Below are 13,743 nucleotides of genomic sequence, written 5' to 3' on the forward strand. Positions count from 1 at the left end.
AAAGTTGACAGCATTACACATTGCCATGTATTTCAAAGTATTGTGAAAGAAAACTTAATTATTAAATTTATACAGCAAGCTTTTAGTTTACATAATTTATGGTTCTTCAGCTTGAAGAAGAGTGATGCGTTTTAAATCTACCAATTTGTTTGAAATAAAAAAAAGTGAATTTATTAAATTATCACTTGTATACACAATACATGACAAACTTTACACTTTAGTGCATTAATAAAAACAAAGTACTACCATTTAGAATGCACACTGAGATGCGTACAGCAGCATTACTGTAAAGTGTTTCCACTTATAAGCTTAGACATTTTTATAATAGTCTATGCATTCTGTAATGATTAAAAATGTAAATCAAAATGTGAAGCATTAGCAGTAGGGAGGATAGTGAAGCAACCTTTCATTTAACAGTTTTAATACCTTATTATTATGTGGCTATTTCAATATTTTCCAGAAGTTTTGCATCATTACACAAACAAAACGCAAAAAAAAAAAAAAAGTAAACATTTAAAAAGAACAACCTCAAGACTTTCATCGTTTCTAAACACCAAAAATAATTTTGAGATCAGCCAATGAGAGTTTAGAGACTGTGCTTCCTGTTCCTGAAAGCACATTCTGGGCCAGCTCTTTCTTCTTCGTCTGCAGCGTTGCGATCTTGTCCTCTACGGTTCCTTCACACACAAACCTGCAGCCATTAAGTGTAAAAAGTATATTTGTAAATATAAACGAACCTAAGAAAGACTAACAGGTATGTGGAGTAGAAACAATATTTTTTAATGGTCTGATATAATATTCTAATCTGAAATGTCATGTTTTCATTAGCTGAAAGCAGAAAGTAAAACCTGTCAAAGTAAAAAAAAAAAAAAATTGATTTTACGGTTTTGCTACCTGTGAATGGTGACGTCTTTACGTTGTCCCACTCTATAGATCCGGTCACAGGCCTGATCCTCCAAGGCTGGATTCCTGTCAGAATTTAAAGGAATGACATTTCTGTGTTAATATTTCTATACTAAACAGGGTAAACAGTGCTGCAGTGAGTGAACAGAACAACAAGTGAATTATTTTTCCGAGACTTGGATAAATTATTCTGAAGGTAGTTTTTTTTTTTTTTTTTTTTCATTCTTTTGTCTTGTAAAACGTACAAAAAATAAAGTATCAATACTCACTCAAACAATAACAGGTGTGAAAGCTCTTGGCTCGATCGTATGAAAAGCATAAACAAAACAAAGACGCATGGTTCGAGTGCTGTGACCTCACCAGTGCATGTCAATGAGGAAGAGATGATTCCCTCCAATAAGGTTGAGTCCAACCCCACCAGCACACAGAGAAACCAGCATAATCTTTTAGAAAAGCAAACAACAACTTCTTACACTTTTATCTTAAAGGCAACAAGGTTTCCTTTCAACATTCTCCAGATAAAATCAAAATCATTTAGTTTTAGGAATGTTTAGCTAAGGTGTACCTGAGGTCCTCTAGGGTTTGTGTTGAACTCCTCCACCACGTCCATGCGCCGTTTGGGGTTCACGGTGCCGTCGATGACCCCATAAGTCAAGCCCATCCGCCGCAGATGAACTGCTATGATTTTGAGCATACTGGTCCACTGAGACACGATCACGCTGCAAAGAAGCACATAAAGTCATTTTAATTTGTTTTGCATTAGTGCTGGAAAGTAAAAACATGAAAGAAAGTGCATTAAGTGAAGGCAAAATAATACATAACATAAGCAGATTCTTCATTTGATGAAAAAATTAAAAATACCTCAATGTAATGGAACAAAGTTAAAGCAGACAGTTGCAGCGAGCAATTATCCAACTATACCAAATTGTAGGCTAAATTAAAATTATTCTGATGGCTCATATTTTTTGAAGGGCAATTTTGTTTACAGAGACTAAATAATCCATTTTATTGGTGGTTTTGGCTGAGTGTGTGTTTATTGTTTTTGGTTGTTGTCTCTTATTTTGGATATTTAAAAATATATCTTCCAGTGTAAAGTATTCTTTAAAAATGTTAAGTTTGTTGGTCTTTATTATGCCAATATCAACATATTACTTGAAAATTATCTCAAGACAACTATATTATAACTTATCGCGATAATTACTGCAAGAATTTATTGTCCAGCAATTTTTTGATATTAAAATTCGGTCCAATATCATTCAAAAAACAAGCATCGGATTACATTGGACTGCATTTAAAACGACAGAGGCACTCCGCTCCAGGATTCCGCTCCAGGATTTCTATCCAGTAGTGGTTGTATACCACATGCAGACCAGTTGCTTATTAATAAATGAGTGAGTTGCTCTCAAACCTGTTTGTCACTGACCGTTGTTCTCGGAGTAATATCATCTCACCAAGCCTTTTCTAACATTAACACACTACAAAATGAGTAATAAAAGTATGTACGATTTCTGCCAATACCATATCGGGTCAATATCAGTATCGGCCAATGCTCAAAGCTGCAATATCGGTATATTGATAAAGTTGTATTGGGACAACTGTAATTTTGACCTGTTGGCCACATTAATAGAAGCAGAGGCAATAAACAGAAAAGTTTAATTTCAGATACACTTTGGAAGCAACATTTCTTCACTTTCCTCTTCTAAAATCCTAATTATTCACGTTACATACACCCACACCTTCAGTTACTTTTTTTTTTATATCGGTATAGCGTTGTTACCTTTTCTGATTGTCACTCTTCTCTTTTATCGCCATGAGCTCAGATGTGATCGCAGAAATCTAAATATATACAGGAAAGAAGTACCAACATGTTTATAAAATCAGCATAAGCTCTTCCAGTCATAATATGCATCACCACTGGTTTAATAAAAACAGATATTTGTCTCATCATCGTAAAATTTAAGAAGCACCTTGTAAAGTCGGTGCGCCACGTTTTTGATCCGAGAGTCTAAATATAAACCAGTCACTCACCTTGGTGCTTTCACTGGTCTCCTCAAACAGCTGTGAGGGGAAGCAGGTGCCGTTCAGGGCCACGGTGTCTTTGGGGTCGGGGCCCGATGGCGACGGGGTCGAGGAGAGCGACAGAGCGTTCAGCTGCTCCTCCAGCGACAGGACGATCCCGTCACCCTGCAGCTCAGACGAGTCCAACGTCTGCGCAGACAGGTGGAAAAGAACGATCACGCATGCATGGAGATTGGATTTCTTTGTTTTTCTTCAAGTCAAAGTTGGATGAGGTTTTTAAAAACTAAAAAAAAAAAAGCTCATGTACCTTTTTAAGAAGTGAGAGGTGGCAGCAGCACTGTCTGAGGCGCAGCAGCAGAGAGAGGATGTGAACAGTGCTGGATGCCTGGCGAGAGCCCGACCCGGCAGGGTCAGCCTGGGACACGCCGAACTCTTGGGCCACTGGAGAGAGAAAACGCCACAAGCAGTTTTTAGTTCCTAGTTCTACATTTACAGAACTATTTTTTTAATATGCTTTTACCATCTATCTAACCTTTATCAAACGGATTGAGACTGGACGCGTTTCCCTTGTCCAAATCCTTCCCTTCATGTCTCTTCAGATAGTTCTGCAGAGTAGACCTAAGGGGAAAAATATATATATATATATATATATTTCAACCTTTTCCTACTCATAAGGAAGGCATTAATACTCCCCAATACTGTGTGATCATTTATTTTAATTGAAAACATTGTTTTCCTGCTTGAAGGAAGTCGACTCGAATCCAAAAATCATCTCTACAATTTTGCAATCAGATAACTAAACTTCAGTCATTGAAGCTATGGATCAATAGATGTTGTCTTGCGTAATTTCTTTCAAACTGAAAAAAATAAAACAAAACAAAGAAGGACAAAAGCATGAAAAGTAAAAATGGATAAGAATTTTACAAAATCTCCGTCAGCCAAAAGGGGGGCTTATGGGGACCATGGCTCCCTCTAGAAAAAGGCTGGCTACCCCACAGAATCATGTTCATGTCATATAGAGTCATCTTCTTCAAAGTAAAACCCAATAAATAAATACACAATACATAAAATTATATATTTTTTTTAGCTGGCGTTGTGTGGCCACCCCATTCTTTTTTATTTTTCTGGGGCGCCACTGTTCCATCTGTTTTGATAGCATAAAAAAGCAAAACTTCACTATATTTTGTTAAAATCTTCACCCTTAACCTGTTGTTCACAGGTTGTCATTCACAATGACAGGGGTGTCAAACTCCAGTCCTCTGCTGTCCTGCAGTGTTTAGATGTGCCACAGGTAAAAAACAGTGGAATGAAATGGCTTAATTACCTCCTCCCTGTGTAGATCGGTTCTCCTGAGCCTTGCTAATGACCTAATTATTCTTTTCAGGTGTGGTGCAGCAGAGGCACATCTAAAAGTTGCAGGACAGAGGCCCTTGAGGACTGGAGTTTGACACCTCTGTCACGAGAGGACCCAAATTTGGGTCCTCTCGTGACAGACAGGTTAAGTGTCCTCATGAACGGAAACATAATTTCATCATTCGTCGGCGTCTCACCTGGACTGAGCGAACACCACATCGTACACGGCCTGCTCGTCCTCAGAGAGCTTGAGCTGATGCACTTCGCAGGTCCGCTTCGGAAGAGACACCTGAAACATCCAATGCTTCTCGTTATCCACTCTTCTGCAATAAGGATGAACTCCTTGTTTACATTTGATGGTTAAGTATGATGCTGAGTGTGTGTGTGTGTGTGTGTGTGTGGGTCTCTCTACCAGGGGTTTTCCCATGGAGTCCAGCTGATCTTTGGTGCGTCGCAGCAGCAGAGTTCTCGTCAGGATGTTGAGTCTCTCCCTGCCCCTGCTGGAGCCGTTGTCCACCTGAGCTTTCCACAGCTTGTACTCGTCGAACGGAGAACAACGCAGGAACCTGAAGATACAATCGGTCAGTTAGCGGACCGATTCATAAATAAGATTTGGTTCTGCTGGGTGTGAAATGACTCCTTCCTCACTTTCAAAATGACAATTTAGTTGAATTTAAATAGGAATGCACAATATTGGAGTTTTAGTCGATATCCGATATACAAACTCATTTGGCCAATAACCAATACCAATACCGATATTTTATTCTTATACCTAATTACTGAAACTATGTGGCTTTTTCTACTGTGGAATTAAAATACTGCATCATCTTTTTCAGCTTAGTCAGCTACCAAATGCAGAGGCTAAAAAGGAGGTTGAAAATGATGCAACGCTTTCAACTTACATTATGTTTAATGTCAAATTCACTCATAATATTTACTCTCTAAGACAACGACAACAATCAAACAGTGCAAATTTGACATTGTGCTGTGCTACAGGCATCATTGCCACTGGTTTGTCATATAACAACAATTTTTACATCAGTGAGTTATTTTGACGGAAAGGCCAATGTTCGATATTAAATTTTACAGCTAATATCGCCCGATACCGATACCATGTTGATAATATCGTGCATGCCTAAATTTAACCATACGTTATGTTGCTTAGCAGTAAACACAAGTCTGTCAGACTCGTTTACTCCAGCTTTGGGACAGGACAGCAGCTGAGCAGACAACCAGATGGGACCTACTTCAGCAGAGAGTACATGTCCAGCAGGTTGTTCTGGATCGGGGTCCCGGTGACGGCCCAGCGGGCGCGGGCTCTCAGCTGGCAGACAGCCATGGAGGTCTGCACTTTGGGGTTTTTAATGTTGTGGGCTTCGTCCAGAATCACACGGGCCCAGGTCACTCGCAGCAGAGGGCCTGAATGTGATGGCTGCAGATATACAACATATGACCTGAGATGAGTTTGTTTTAGTTTCTTCTTTCCTTTGCATATCATCACCTTCCTAAAATAAGTTATTTTTTTAGCCAAAGTGGAGGGAAAATCACCTTTGGCAAAAAAGTCATTATTTTAGGAAGGTGACAATATGATAATCTCAACATAATTTAACGTGATCACCTAATTATTGATCAGATTTTAGTTTTTACTATTATTTACACATAAAACTTAAAGTTTTGCTGTATTTACCACATGATCGGGATCTTTGCCGGGATTATCAGCATCTTCCTTTTCTACAGGGATCTCTTTAGAGACCAAACTGTATGTGGTCACCACCACGTCGTAATCTGCCAATCTGGAAGAGAAACACAATCAGGGCTGAAACGACTAATCCGATTAATCGTGATGGATTGATTATCGAAATAATCCTCAACCAAAATAGTAATAATTAACTATTCAGACTCAAAAAAGGCAGTTTGCCAAAAAAAAACAACAACACAGTCCAAAGCTGTACAAAAATATATTCATTTTGAACTTGTATAAAAAAAATGCTTGTAAATATGTTGAACCCAGAACTCTTCAAGTGGTAAAGTTTTAGCTTTACCTAGTTAAAAAAAAAAAAACTCCTATTAAGCCCCTTTTGCTGTCCAATTATTAATCAGTTAATCCAAAACATAAGCAGATCAGTCCTGTGCTGTATTAATCAATTAATTGTCACAATAAATAGAGTAACAAATTACTAAAATAATTGTTTATTGCAGCCCCAGATACAAAACAGCCTTCAACATTAGTCACTTGTGCTTTAAATAATCGTATATAAAATCTGTCCTCTCTTCACTGCGCCTGCTAACGCAAATGTGTCTCAAAGAATTAGCAGAGCAAATAAGTGTTTGGTTTTCTTTGATTTAAACAATTGTGTCATTTTTCATGGCAAAAATTCAATTGTTTTCAAGATGCCAGTTTGGAGAAGCACAAATTAGAATAAAATTTAAAAATTAAAAAAACATGATGATTCTTTTAAAGGGATGAATAACTTTTAGACCAAACATGGCTCAGGAAGGTTGATATATATTTGGCTGCAGAAAAGATTCTAATGGGTCCCAGCTATTTTTAGAAAGGCAGATCAAAAAAATAAAGCAAAGGAAAGTCATCGGTGTGTTCAACAGGAGTGTTGGTTCTTACGCTCTGGCGCTTCTCTCCCGGCTGGAACCGTGGTACAGATACACCGACATCCTGCCCGTCTTCACATGCCGCTCAATCTCCTTCTTCCAGTGGTGAATCAGGGAGGCGGGACAGATGACCAGAGTGCCTTTAGAGGACACAATGCTGGAGTCTGGACAGTGAAACAAGCAATAACTCAACCAGATAAATGATGTGTCATCTAATTATGAACAGTTTAGAAATGACTACAATCACTCAGCTGGATTTCATTGAAAACGAAGGATTGACTGATGACAAATAAGGATTACCGCTTTTAGAGATCCAGGAGTCCAACTTCTTCTCTTCTTTCTTTTCTCCTTCTTTTTTGGCCTCCATCTTTTTGGTCAGCATGAGAGCGATCATGGTCAGAGTTTTCCCCAAGCCCATGTCGTCCGCTGCAGCCACGCAAAAGGCAAAAATAACAACGATAAGAGGTTAGGGAAAAATGTTTTGCTGTATAAACATGGAAAACATAAGACTCCTGTAAATGCACTTTTTCTCTTCTTCACCTGCATTTAAGATTAAAAATCAAATCAGAATCACCAAGTATTGGGAAACATTTTATATCAGCCAGTAAAAAAACCCAATTCGTCTTTAATTTGAGCAAATTTAAAATCTGTAAAGGTGTTAAAGTGTTGCTAAAGGTCGTGGATCCACGGATAAATAAAAGTTACCCAGAATTCCTCCGCATGGGTTCTGAGCTTCCCTCCAGAGCAGCCAGGCTAAAGCTCTCCTCTGATGGGCCAGGAGCGGCACCTGACCGGCCAAACAAAGAAACGAACTCAACGTTACTGACACAGAACACTCTAAAAGTGTTATTGTCTATTATTGATAACTACAGCTTTAAAGAGTTTAAAATGAAGCAGAACACCAGATTTTGTGGCTGACTCGGCAGAAAAGAGTGAAGGAGAGGGGAACCTTGATGCCTCTGGGGTCCGAAGTTTCGTCCTCGGGATCCGGACACGACTCCAGAGATTTGTGAAGATGGTCGATGGCCTCGCAGGTGGCGTTCTTCACCGCCAGCAGGCGCTCATTCGTCATCCTGCCGCCATAATAAGGGTGCATTTGAAGATCTGCTGGGCAAAAACAAAGAAGAAGAAGGAAAAGTACTAATCAAATGAAAAGACATACACAGTCCTCCCTCCCCCCACACGATTCTAAGTAATGGCTCACCTCCAAAGGTTTGAGCGTTTCCCTGGCTCAGTTGAATCCCCAGAGAGCTGCCGGAGGCTTGGTGCCGCACCGGGCCTGGTGCTGGAGCGGAGGGGAGCAGGACGGTACCGCCCGGCCTGCTGAATGGGTTGACGACGGGCCGAGCGGAGCCGGCAGCAGAACCGCTGCTCCTGGACTCCTCTGCAGATTCTGGAAGAGGTTTACACGTCACGTTAGCAGTGAGAAGACAAAAACAGCTACTTTAATTCAACAGATTTTAGATTTGCTCTTCGAAATGATTGTTTTGTAACCATACGGCCGGATAGAGAGTTTAAAAAAAAAAAAGGAGCGCCAAAAGCTAATGAGGTGGATTAGCAACTGACGGCATGATTTCCTCTACACCGTCTCCTCAGCGTAGATTTGTAATACTGTGTTTGGAAGTGGGGGGGGCGGTGATAACTCACCAGGCTGAGAAGCAGCAGCGAGGCTCAGAGACTCCAGAGCGTCCTCCAGCTCTTTAACCTGTATCCTCAGCCTCTCTCCTTTATCTGGCAGAGCCTCCACATTCACCGAAGACAGAGTGGCCTGCTCAGGCGAACACATAGACACACAAATATGGGCAAAAACTTAAAACAGCATAAAATATCTGATTAATATACGACTATGTTTCCCTGTTAAACTGTATTTTCATAGCTTGTGCATTTTAAATATCTTCATGACAGTAAAAACAAAATATAGTGCAGCAGAAAACTGAATATTCCAGAAAAATCTTCCACATGCAGATACAACAACCTAACTTGTTTAAAAGGCTAAAAAAAATGACAGCCATCTTGAAAAATGGTCATCATCCTGAAATTCAAGTGGCCGATATAAAAACCATACCGCCTGAGGGGGGAGCGCGTTTGTTTTCAGCCACACTTGAAAGATTTTTTTTATTTTTTACAGTGCGATACTGCACTAATCCTTTACAATATCAAATAAATTAATTGTTAACGTCAATGTTTGCATCAAACTGGTTCAGTGGAACCACCAACCTTCTTCTGTTGAAGCTGGACACTGAGCAGAGAGTGCATCCCCTTCGGGTCGCCCACCTGGGCGGCCGACTGAAACCCAGGAAAGCTGGTGATCGTCTTTTGGACTGCACAAGAAGCCGAGGCAGTTTGGCGAGCTGCCGGTTTCACTGAAACCAAAACTACGTCGTCATCCTCCTCTTCTTCGTTGTGGGTCTCTGTCTTAACAGAAACGGCACAATCCGCTCCTCTGGGAGACTGGCTGCTTCTGCCGGGGACAGACTTGGCGATGCTCTTCTCCGCTGTGGGCTCATTTTGTCTCAAGGAAGAGGTCTGACTACTGGTTGCTTTCTGTGGCATGTTTTTGTGTAGGTCGGGCCAAATTTGACCAATTTTCTCAATGTCTCGTGTGGAAATGGTTTTTTCCGATTCTCTCTCCTCCGCAGAACTTTTCCCAGCCTTGTCTTGCGTCCTAGCTGCTGTGCTATCAGCGCCGTCAGCTTTGGACTTGCTGCTCTCCTCGCTTGAAATCCTCTTCTTCACCTTCATACCTGCTGGGAGCAGCTTACCTCGATGTGTTTCAGGTGCGCTCAACTTTCTTTCCTCTCGCGCTTCCACTCCTCTGCCTAAAGCCTCCATATTTTCCTTCTGAGAACGTTGTCTTCCTTCTGCGTTATAACTTGCTTTCCCAGTTTTCTTCTCCCCTTCTTCCTCTTCACACCCACCGCTCTGCACGCTTCTCCGCTCCGAAGGTTTGTGCGTCTTGTCGGGAGCTTTAAAGGGATTTCTGACAGGTGGGAGGCAGGAGGGCTGCAGCTGGGAGTCAGTTAGAGGGGTTCTCCTTTCTTTTTCTGGCTGCAATTATTTATAAAATATAGACTTAAATAAATATGATTGCAACAATATCAAATGTGTATGCATTCTAGGAGTTTTGGGGAAGTGAATGTCGACAAAGTTAGCCTTACAGCAGTCCAGGGAACGTTTCCACACCATCTCTGACCTTCTCTTTTCCCGACAGCACATCTGTAGTAGAGTCTGGGACAAATGAGGAACAAGTATAACGTTCACAATGTTAATTTAAAGAATTACTAATAATCAATAACTGATTGTTATCCTCACCGGTGGCTCTGCTGCTGCTGGCTGTAGCTGAGCGCCTGCAGCTCCACCACCGACTCTTCATGATGCAGACAGTGGGAAGGAGAGATACTGGAGGAGGCCATGTGGAGAATTTAGAGTAACAGCTGAATATGACAAGTTAGTTTAAACGTGACAACATTTAAATGTTTAAATCTCAGTCGAAACCGTTTTTGCAAAGCTGAATGCACAATATTAGAACAGATTACACAAAAAATACAATGAAGATAGCTGACTCATTTCTAACATTAAGGTTTTACATAGAATGACATCATGAAGAGGGTTTTTTTTTTGTACAGTTTAAGCTATTAAAGTAATGATCTCGTTATGGCAGAAGACTGGACAGGGAGTGACAATCATAAAGAAACAGGAGGAAACCAAAGGGGAAGGGGGACTTGAAAAGCTTTTGATAAATTAGGTCTATTTGTAATTAAAAAAAAAGGAGTGTACTTTATTTTTACAGTAACTGTACTGTTATTTAACGAATTGTTAACATTTCTAGCACAGAGTAAGAACACGTTTAAGACTTTAAACTGCTGGATATTTTCTTAATTACAAGAGCTCGCTGATGAATTTGCTGACGTACCAGGCCTGTTGGGTGAAATCACAGCCCTGCTTGTCAATGCAAATATAGAAGCTCTTGCCTTTATTTGGCCCCTCTTTCACACCGGTTTTCAGCATACATACACTACCTGCGAGAACACAGAGCAAGTGTTATTTAGCAAATCTTACAACCATTACCAAGAATGGAGAATAATCCACCTTGACATACATTCTAAGTTAGCAAGAAGAGCCACATATACAACAGAGTCCGCCGGTACTAAAACACAAAATAAGTTTTTGTTACACGACAACTTATAACAAGTATCTTATGAATAATAGCTTACCGTGTGAATCACATTTAACTATTTCCATTGTGTCTAAAATCCTTTAGTTCACTTTCTAGAGTCACGTCACGGTAGTTCGGTATTTTTGGATTGACCAATCACAGCACTCAAAGTTCACTTCCGGATTGTAAATTTAGATATAAAAGTTCACATACGACTTTGACATTTACTTTGTGTTTTGTTAACACCTAAAACGCCTGAAATATTTTAATTAGTAATATACATTTAAGAAAATAAACACACGTGTGCAAGTGTAACCGTGGATTGAAAAATATCTGTATAAAGCCATTATTTTGAAATGTGTAAATGTGGACCGTTGATTAAACCGGATACATAAACCTTACTAAACTTCCAGGAACATATATTTCATAATTTTTTTGTTGTAAAAATGTTGCAAAAATAGCACAAAATATACTGGCACATATTTTGTGTATTTGTATTATTTTTTAAAAGATATTAAAACCCGCCCAAGCGCATTTTTAAAAAAGACCCTTGAACTACATTACCCACAATGCACCAACAATCGTCCGCTCTCGCGGGCTTTGTTTTTATAATGGCGGCAGGGTTCGAAATTTTTGTTTGGTTCATATGTGTTACATTTTTGTTTTTCACATGCCAGACGTTCGTCTTGCTTACAAAAGGTAAATTCAACTATTCTTGGCCTGGCTGAAGATGCCGTAAATGTACATGTTTGGATATTAATGTAATAACCGTTAAAAACGTTGCGTATGAAGTTAAACATTATACCAGCAGGTGTAAACAGGCCTTTAAACTGCTACGTCATTTCACTAAAATACCATTCGCTTCCAGGACCGAAATTAATTGTTCCTGTCAATGCGATATGAGTTAGACTAACTTTTATTTATACCTTGGGTTCGACGGTGTTCATACAGAAATTAATGTGTTGTCTCATTTGATCTGGAACTTGGATTCGCAGTCAGTGTGTTAAACGTCGTACATTCATTATTAAATTAACCCTTAAACTGTCACCGTAATCTGTTTGTCAAATCCCGGATTAGCAAACGCTTATTGAAGCACCCTGGGTCGGCATGTCATCACCGTCCGAGCTGCAGTACTCCTCGGCGGACTTCTTGACCAAGTGGATGCCGAGCAGCACCAGAGCCGGGGTGATCCTCAGCCCACCCCCGGAACTAGCAGCGTCCTTGCGGCATACTGCCGCCGCGGTACCCGCTCCCCTGCATCCGGACGATTCTTTCGTCTCCGATTTCGCTCCGCTGCCTGCCTCCACGGACAGCAGCTGCTTTGGTGTGGATGGACGTGGAGAGGGAGCCAGGCCGGTGAGCTACCTCCGGCCTGCACCACAGGGGATTTCAGATGGACACTTCGAGAATTTGGGGAAAATGACAAGCAGAACCCAAGATCTACCCCTGATGATGAAGCTGGAAGAGGTGAGGCCGTAAATCTGATACAGCAGATTATTAGCTATGTTGCTTATGTAGTAGTGTGGACCCCTAGAATCCAGTATGAGATTAAGATTAAACATGAAGATTCATCTTTGAATATAGAGAACATTAGAAATGCCAGAATTTGTCGTCTTAAACTGACAGCTCTGTCTCAATTACTAGCACATTCTACACAAATTCAGTGTGGATTTAATCTCACTTAAATAGCTATAGCCATTAATTATGCTTTCAAAAAAAGAGAGTAGGATTAGGAAAATCTAATCAACCAATCTGGGATTACCATTGTGTGCACACATGGGCGTTTGATGCACAGATGCAGAGCTTTGAAGAGAGCGCAAAACTGGAGGTTTATGGAAATGAAAGCTCATTTAAAATGTGACTCTTTTTGTTTCTAATGGTAATCTCAAAAATAAAGGCATAACATTTTTGATGAGTTACTACTTTGTGCAGCATTTACCTGCTGTGTGTCATTATGCAGCGTTTTTCTCAATTGTCTTCACAGTAGCTGATGTAGTGATTTTACTTACTCAAGTTAATTAACTGGATAAAATAAGTAAAGTCTACAGGGAGATCTGCATGTGGGAGCATCTGTGCTTCCAGGTAGATAAGAATGGTGAAGTGATAAGAATAGCCAGAGAACCAAAGGGTTATTAATATCTCATCCCTGATATATTGGCCGTCTCTCCCTTAAAAAGCTATTCATGCTGACCAGGGCTTATCTGCAAAGGAGGTGTTGAAGTAAATGCTCTTAACATGCACTGGACTTAGTGGTTAGTAAACAGTCTGTGATCAAACATGTCTTGTTGAGTTCCCTCGAAAGCAACTGGACAAAACCTCTTGGGAGGAGACAAGAGACTGCGTCATGATCTTTTTGCTTGTGTTTCAAACAGGAAAGCAACCATTTCTACTTTTGCTAAAATGATGGATTGTAACTAGGGATGCACGATACATCGGCAGCAACATCGGTATTGAGTTTAGTCCTATTTTATTTCATTTTTTTAAACGTATCGGCATCGGCCCAATAAATGAAACCGGGGGTCATACGGGTGAAGTAATAAGTTGTGGTCACATTTATACGATGTTGGAAGTGTATGGAAATATAAATAATATCGATTATCATAATATCGATCACAGCGATATTGATATCGGCCCAAATTTTCATATTGGTTCACCCTTCTTTATAACAACTGTATTATTATTTATAAAAGTTACTTATTGTTGTA

General features: G+C 40.1%; 2 protein-coding genes across 7 annotated transcripts in view; one reads left to right on the forward strand and one right to left on the reverse strand.

Annotated features, from left to right (window-relative positions):
- Positions 1 to 38: 38 nt before the first annotated feature.
- Positions 39 to 11,203, reverse strand: ttf2 (transcription termination factor, RNA polymerase II). Of its 4 annotated transcripts, none has more exons than XM_015045053.1 (23): positions 11,097 to 11,203; positions 10,796 to 10,901; positions 10,195 to 10,281; positions 10,041 to 10,110; positions 9,100 to 9,930; positions 8,530 to 8,650; positions 8,087 to 8,275; positions 7,832 to 7,986; positions 7,588 to 7,669; positions 7,183 to 7,308; positions 6,896 to 7,046; positions 5,963 to 6,068; positions 5,523 to 5,707; positions 4,688 to 4,841; positions 4,473 to 4,564; positions 3,455 to 3,540; positions 3,230 to 3,363; positions 2,932 to 3,111; positions 2,681 to 2,739; positions 1,469 to 1,622; positions 1,264 to 1,346; positions 895 to 969; positions 39 to 691 (listed from the first exon to the last, which is right to left on the reverse strand). In XM_015045053.1, exons 1-23 carry the CDS (start codon positions 11,122 to 11,124, stop codon positions 547 to 549), a joined length of 3,399 nt encoding a protein of 1,132 aa, XP_014900539.1. In that variant the 5' UTR covers positions 11,125 to 11,203; the 3' UTR covers positions 39 to 546. The 4 variants fall into 4 exon arrangements, with proteins under 4 accessions (XP_014900539.1, XP_014900538.1, XP_014900542.1 ...); XM_015045052.1 differs by having other exon boundaries at positions 7,832 to 7,989; XM_015045056.1 differs by lacking the exon at positions 11,097 to 11,203 and adding an exon at positions 10,982 to 11,072 and having other exon boundaries at positions 7,832 to 7,989.
- The window catches only part of cpap (centrosome assembly and centriole elongation protein), a 15,549-nt gene continuing 12,868 nt past the window's right edge, over positions 11,063 to 13,743 (forward strand). For 2 of the 3 annotated variants that reach the window (XM_015045049.1, XM_015045051.1), the window contains exons 1-2: positions 11,612 to 11,737; positions 12,116 to 12,505. In XM_015045049.1, coding sequence (XP_014900535.1) covers positions 12,146 to 12,505 — 360 coding nt within the window. In that variant the 5' untranslated portion in view covers positions 11,612 to 11,737; positions 12,116 to 12,145. Of the gene's footprint in view, positions 11,074 to 11,611; positions 11,738 to 12,115; positions 12,506 to 13,743 lie in introns of those variants that run through there. The other variant, XM_015045050.1, reaches the window with a different exon arrangement.

This window comes from Poecilia latipinna, unplaced genomic scaffold, assembly GCF_001443285.1.
Source record: "Poecilia latipinna isolate Pla-1442-1.1 unplaced genomic scaffold, P_latipinna-1.0 Scaffold704, whole genome shotgun sequence".
Taxonomy (NCBI): domain Eukaryota; kingdom Metazoa; phylum Chordata; class Actinopteri; order Cyprinodontiformes; family Poeciliidae; genus Poecilia; species Poecilia latipinna.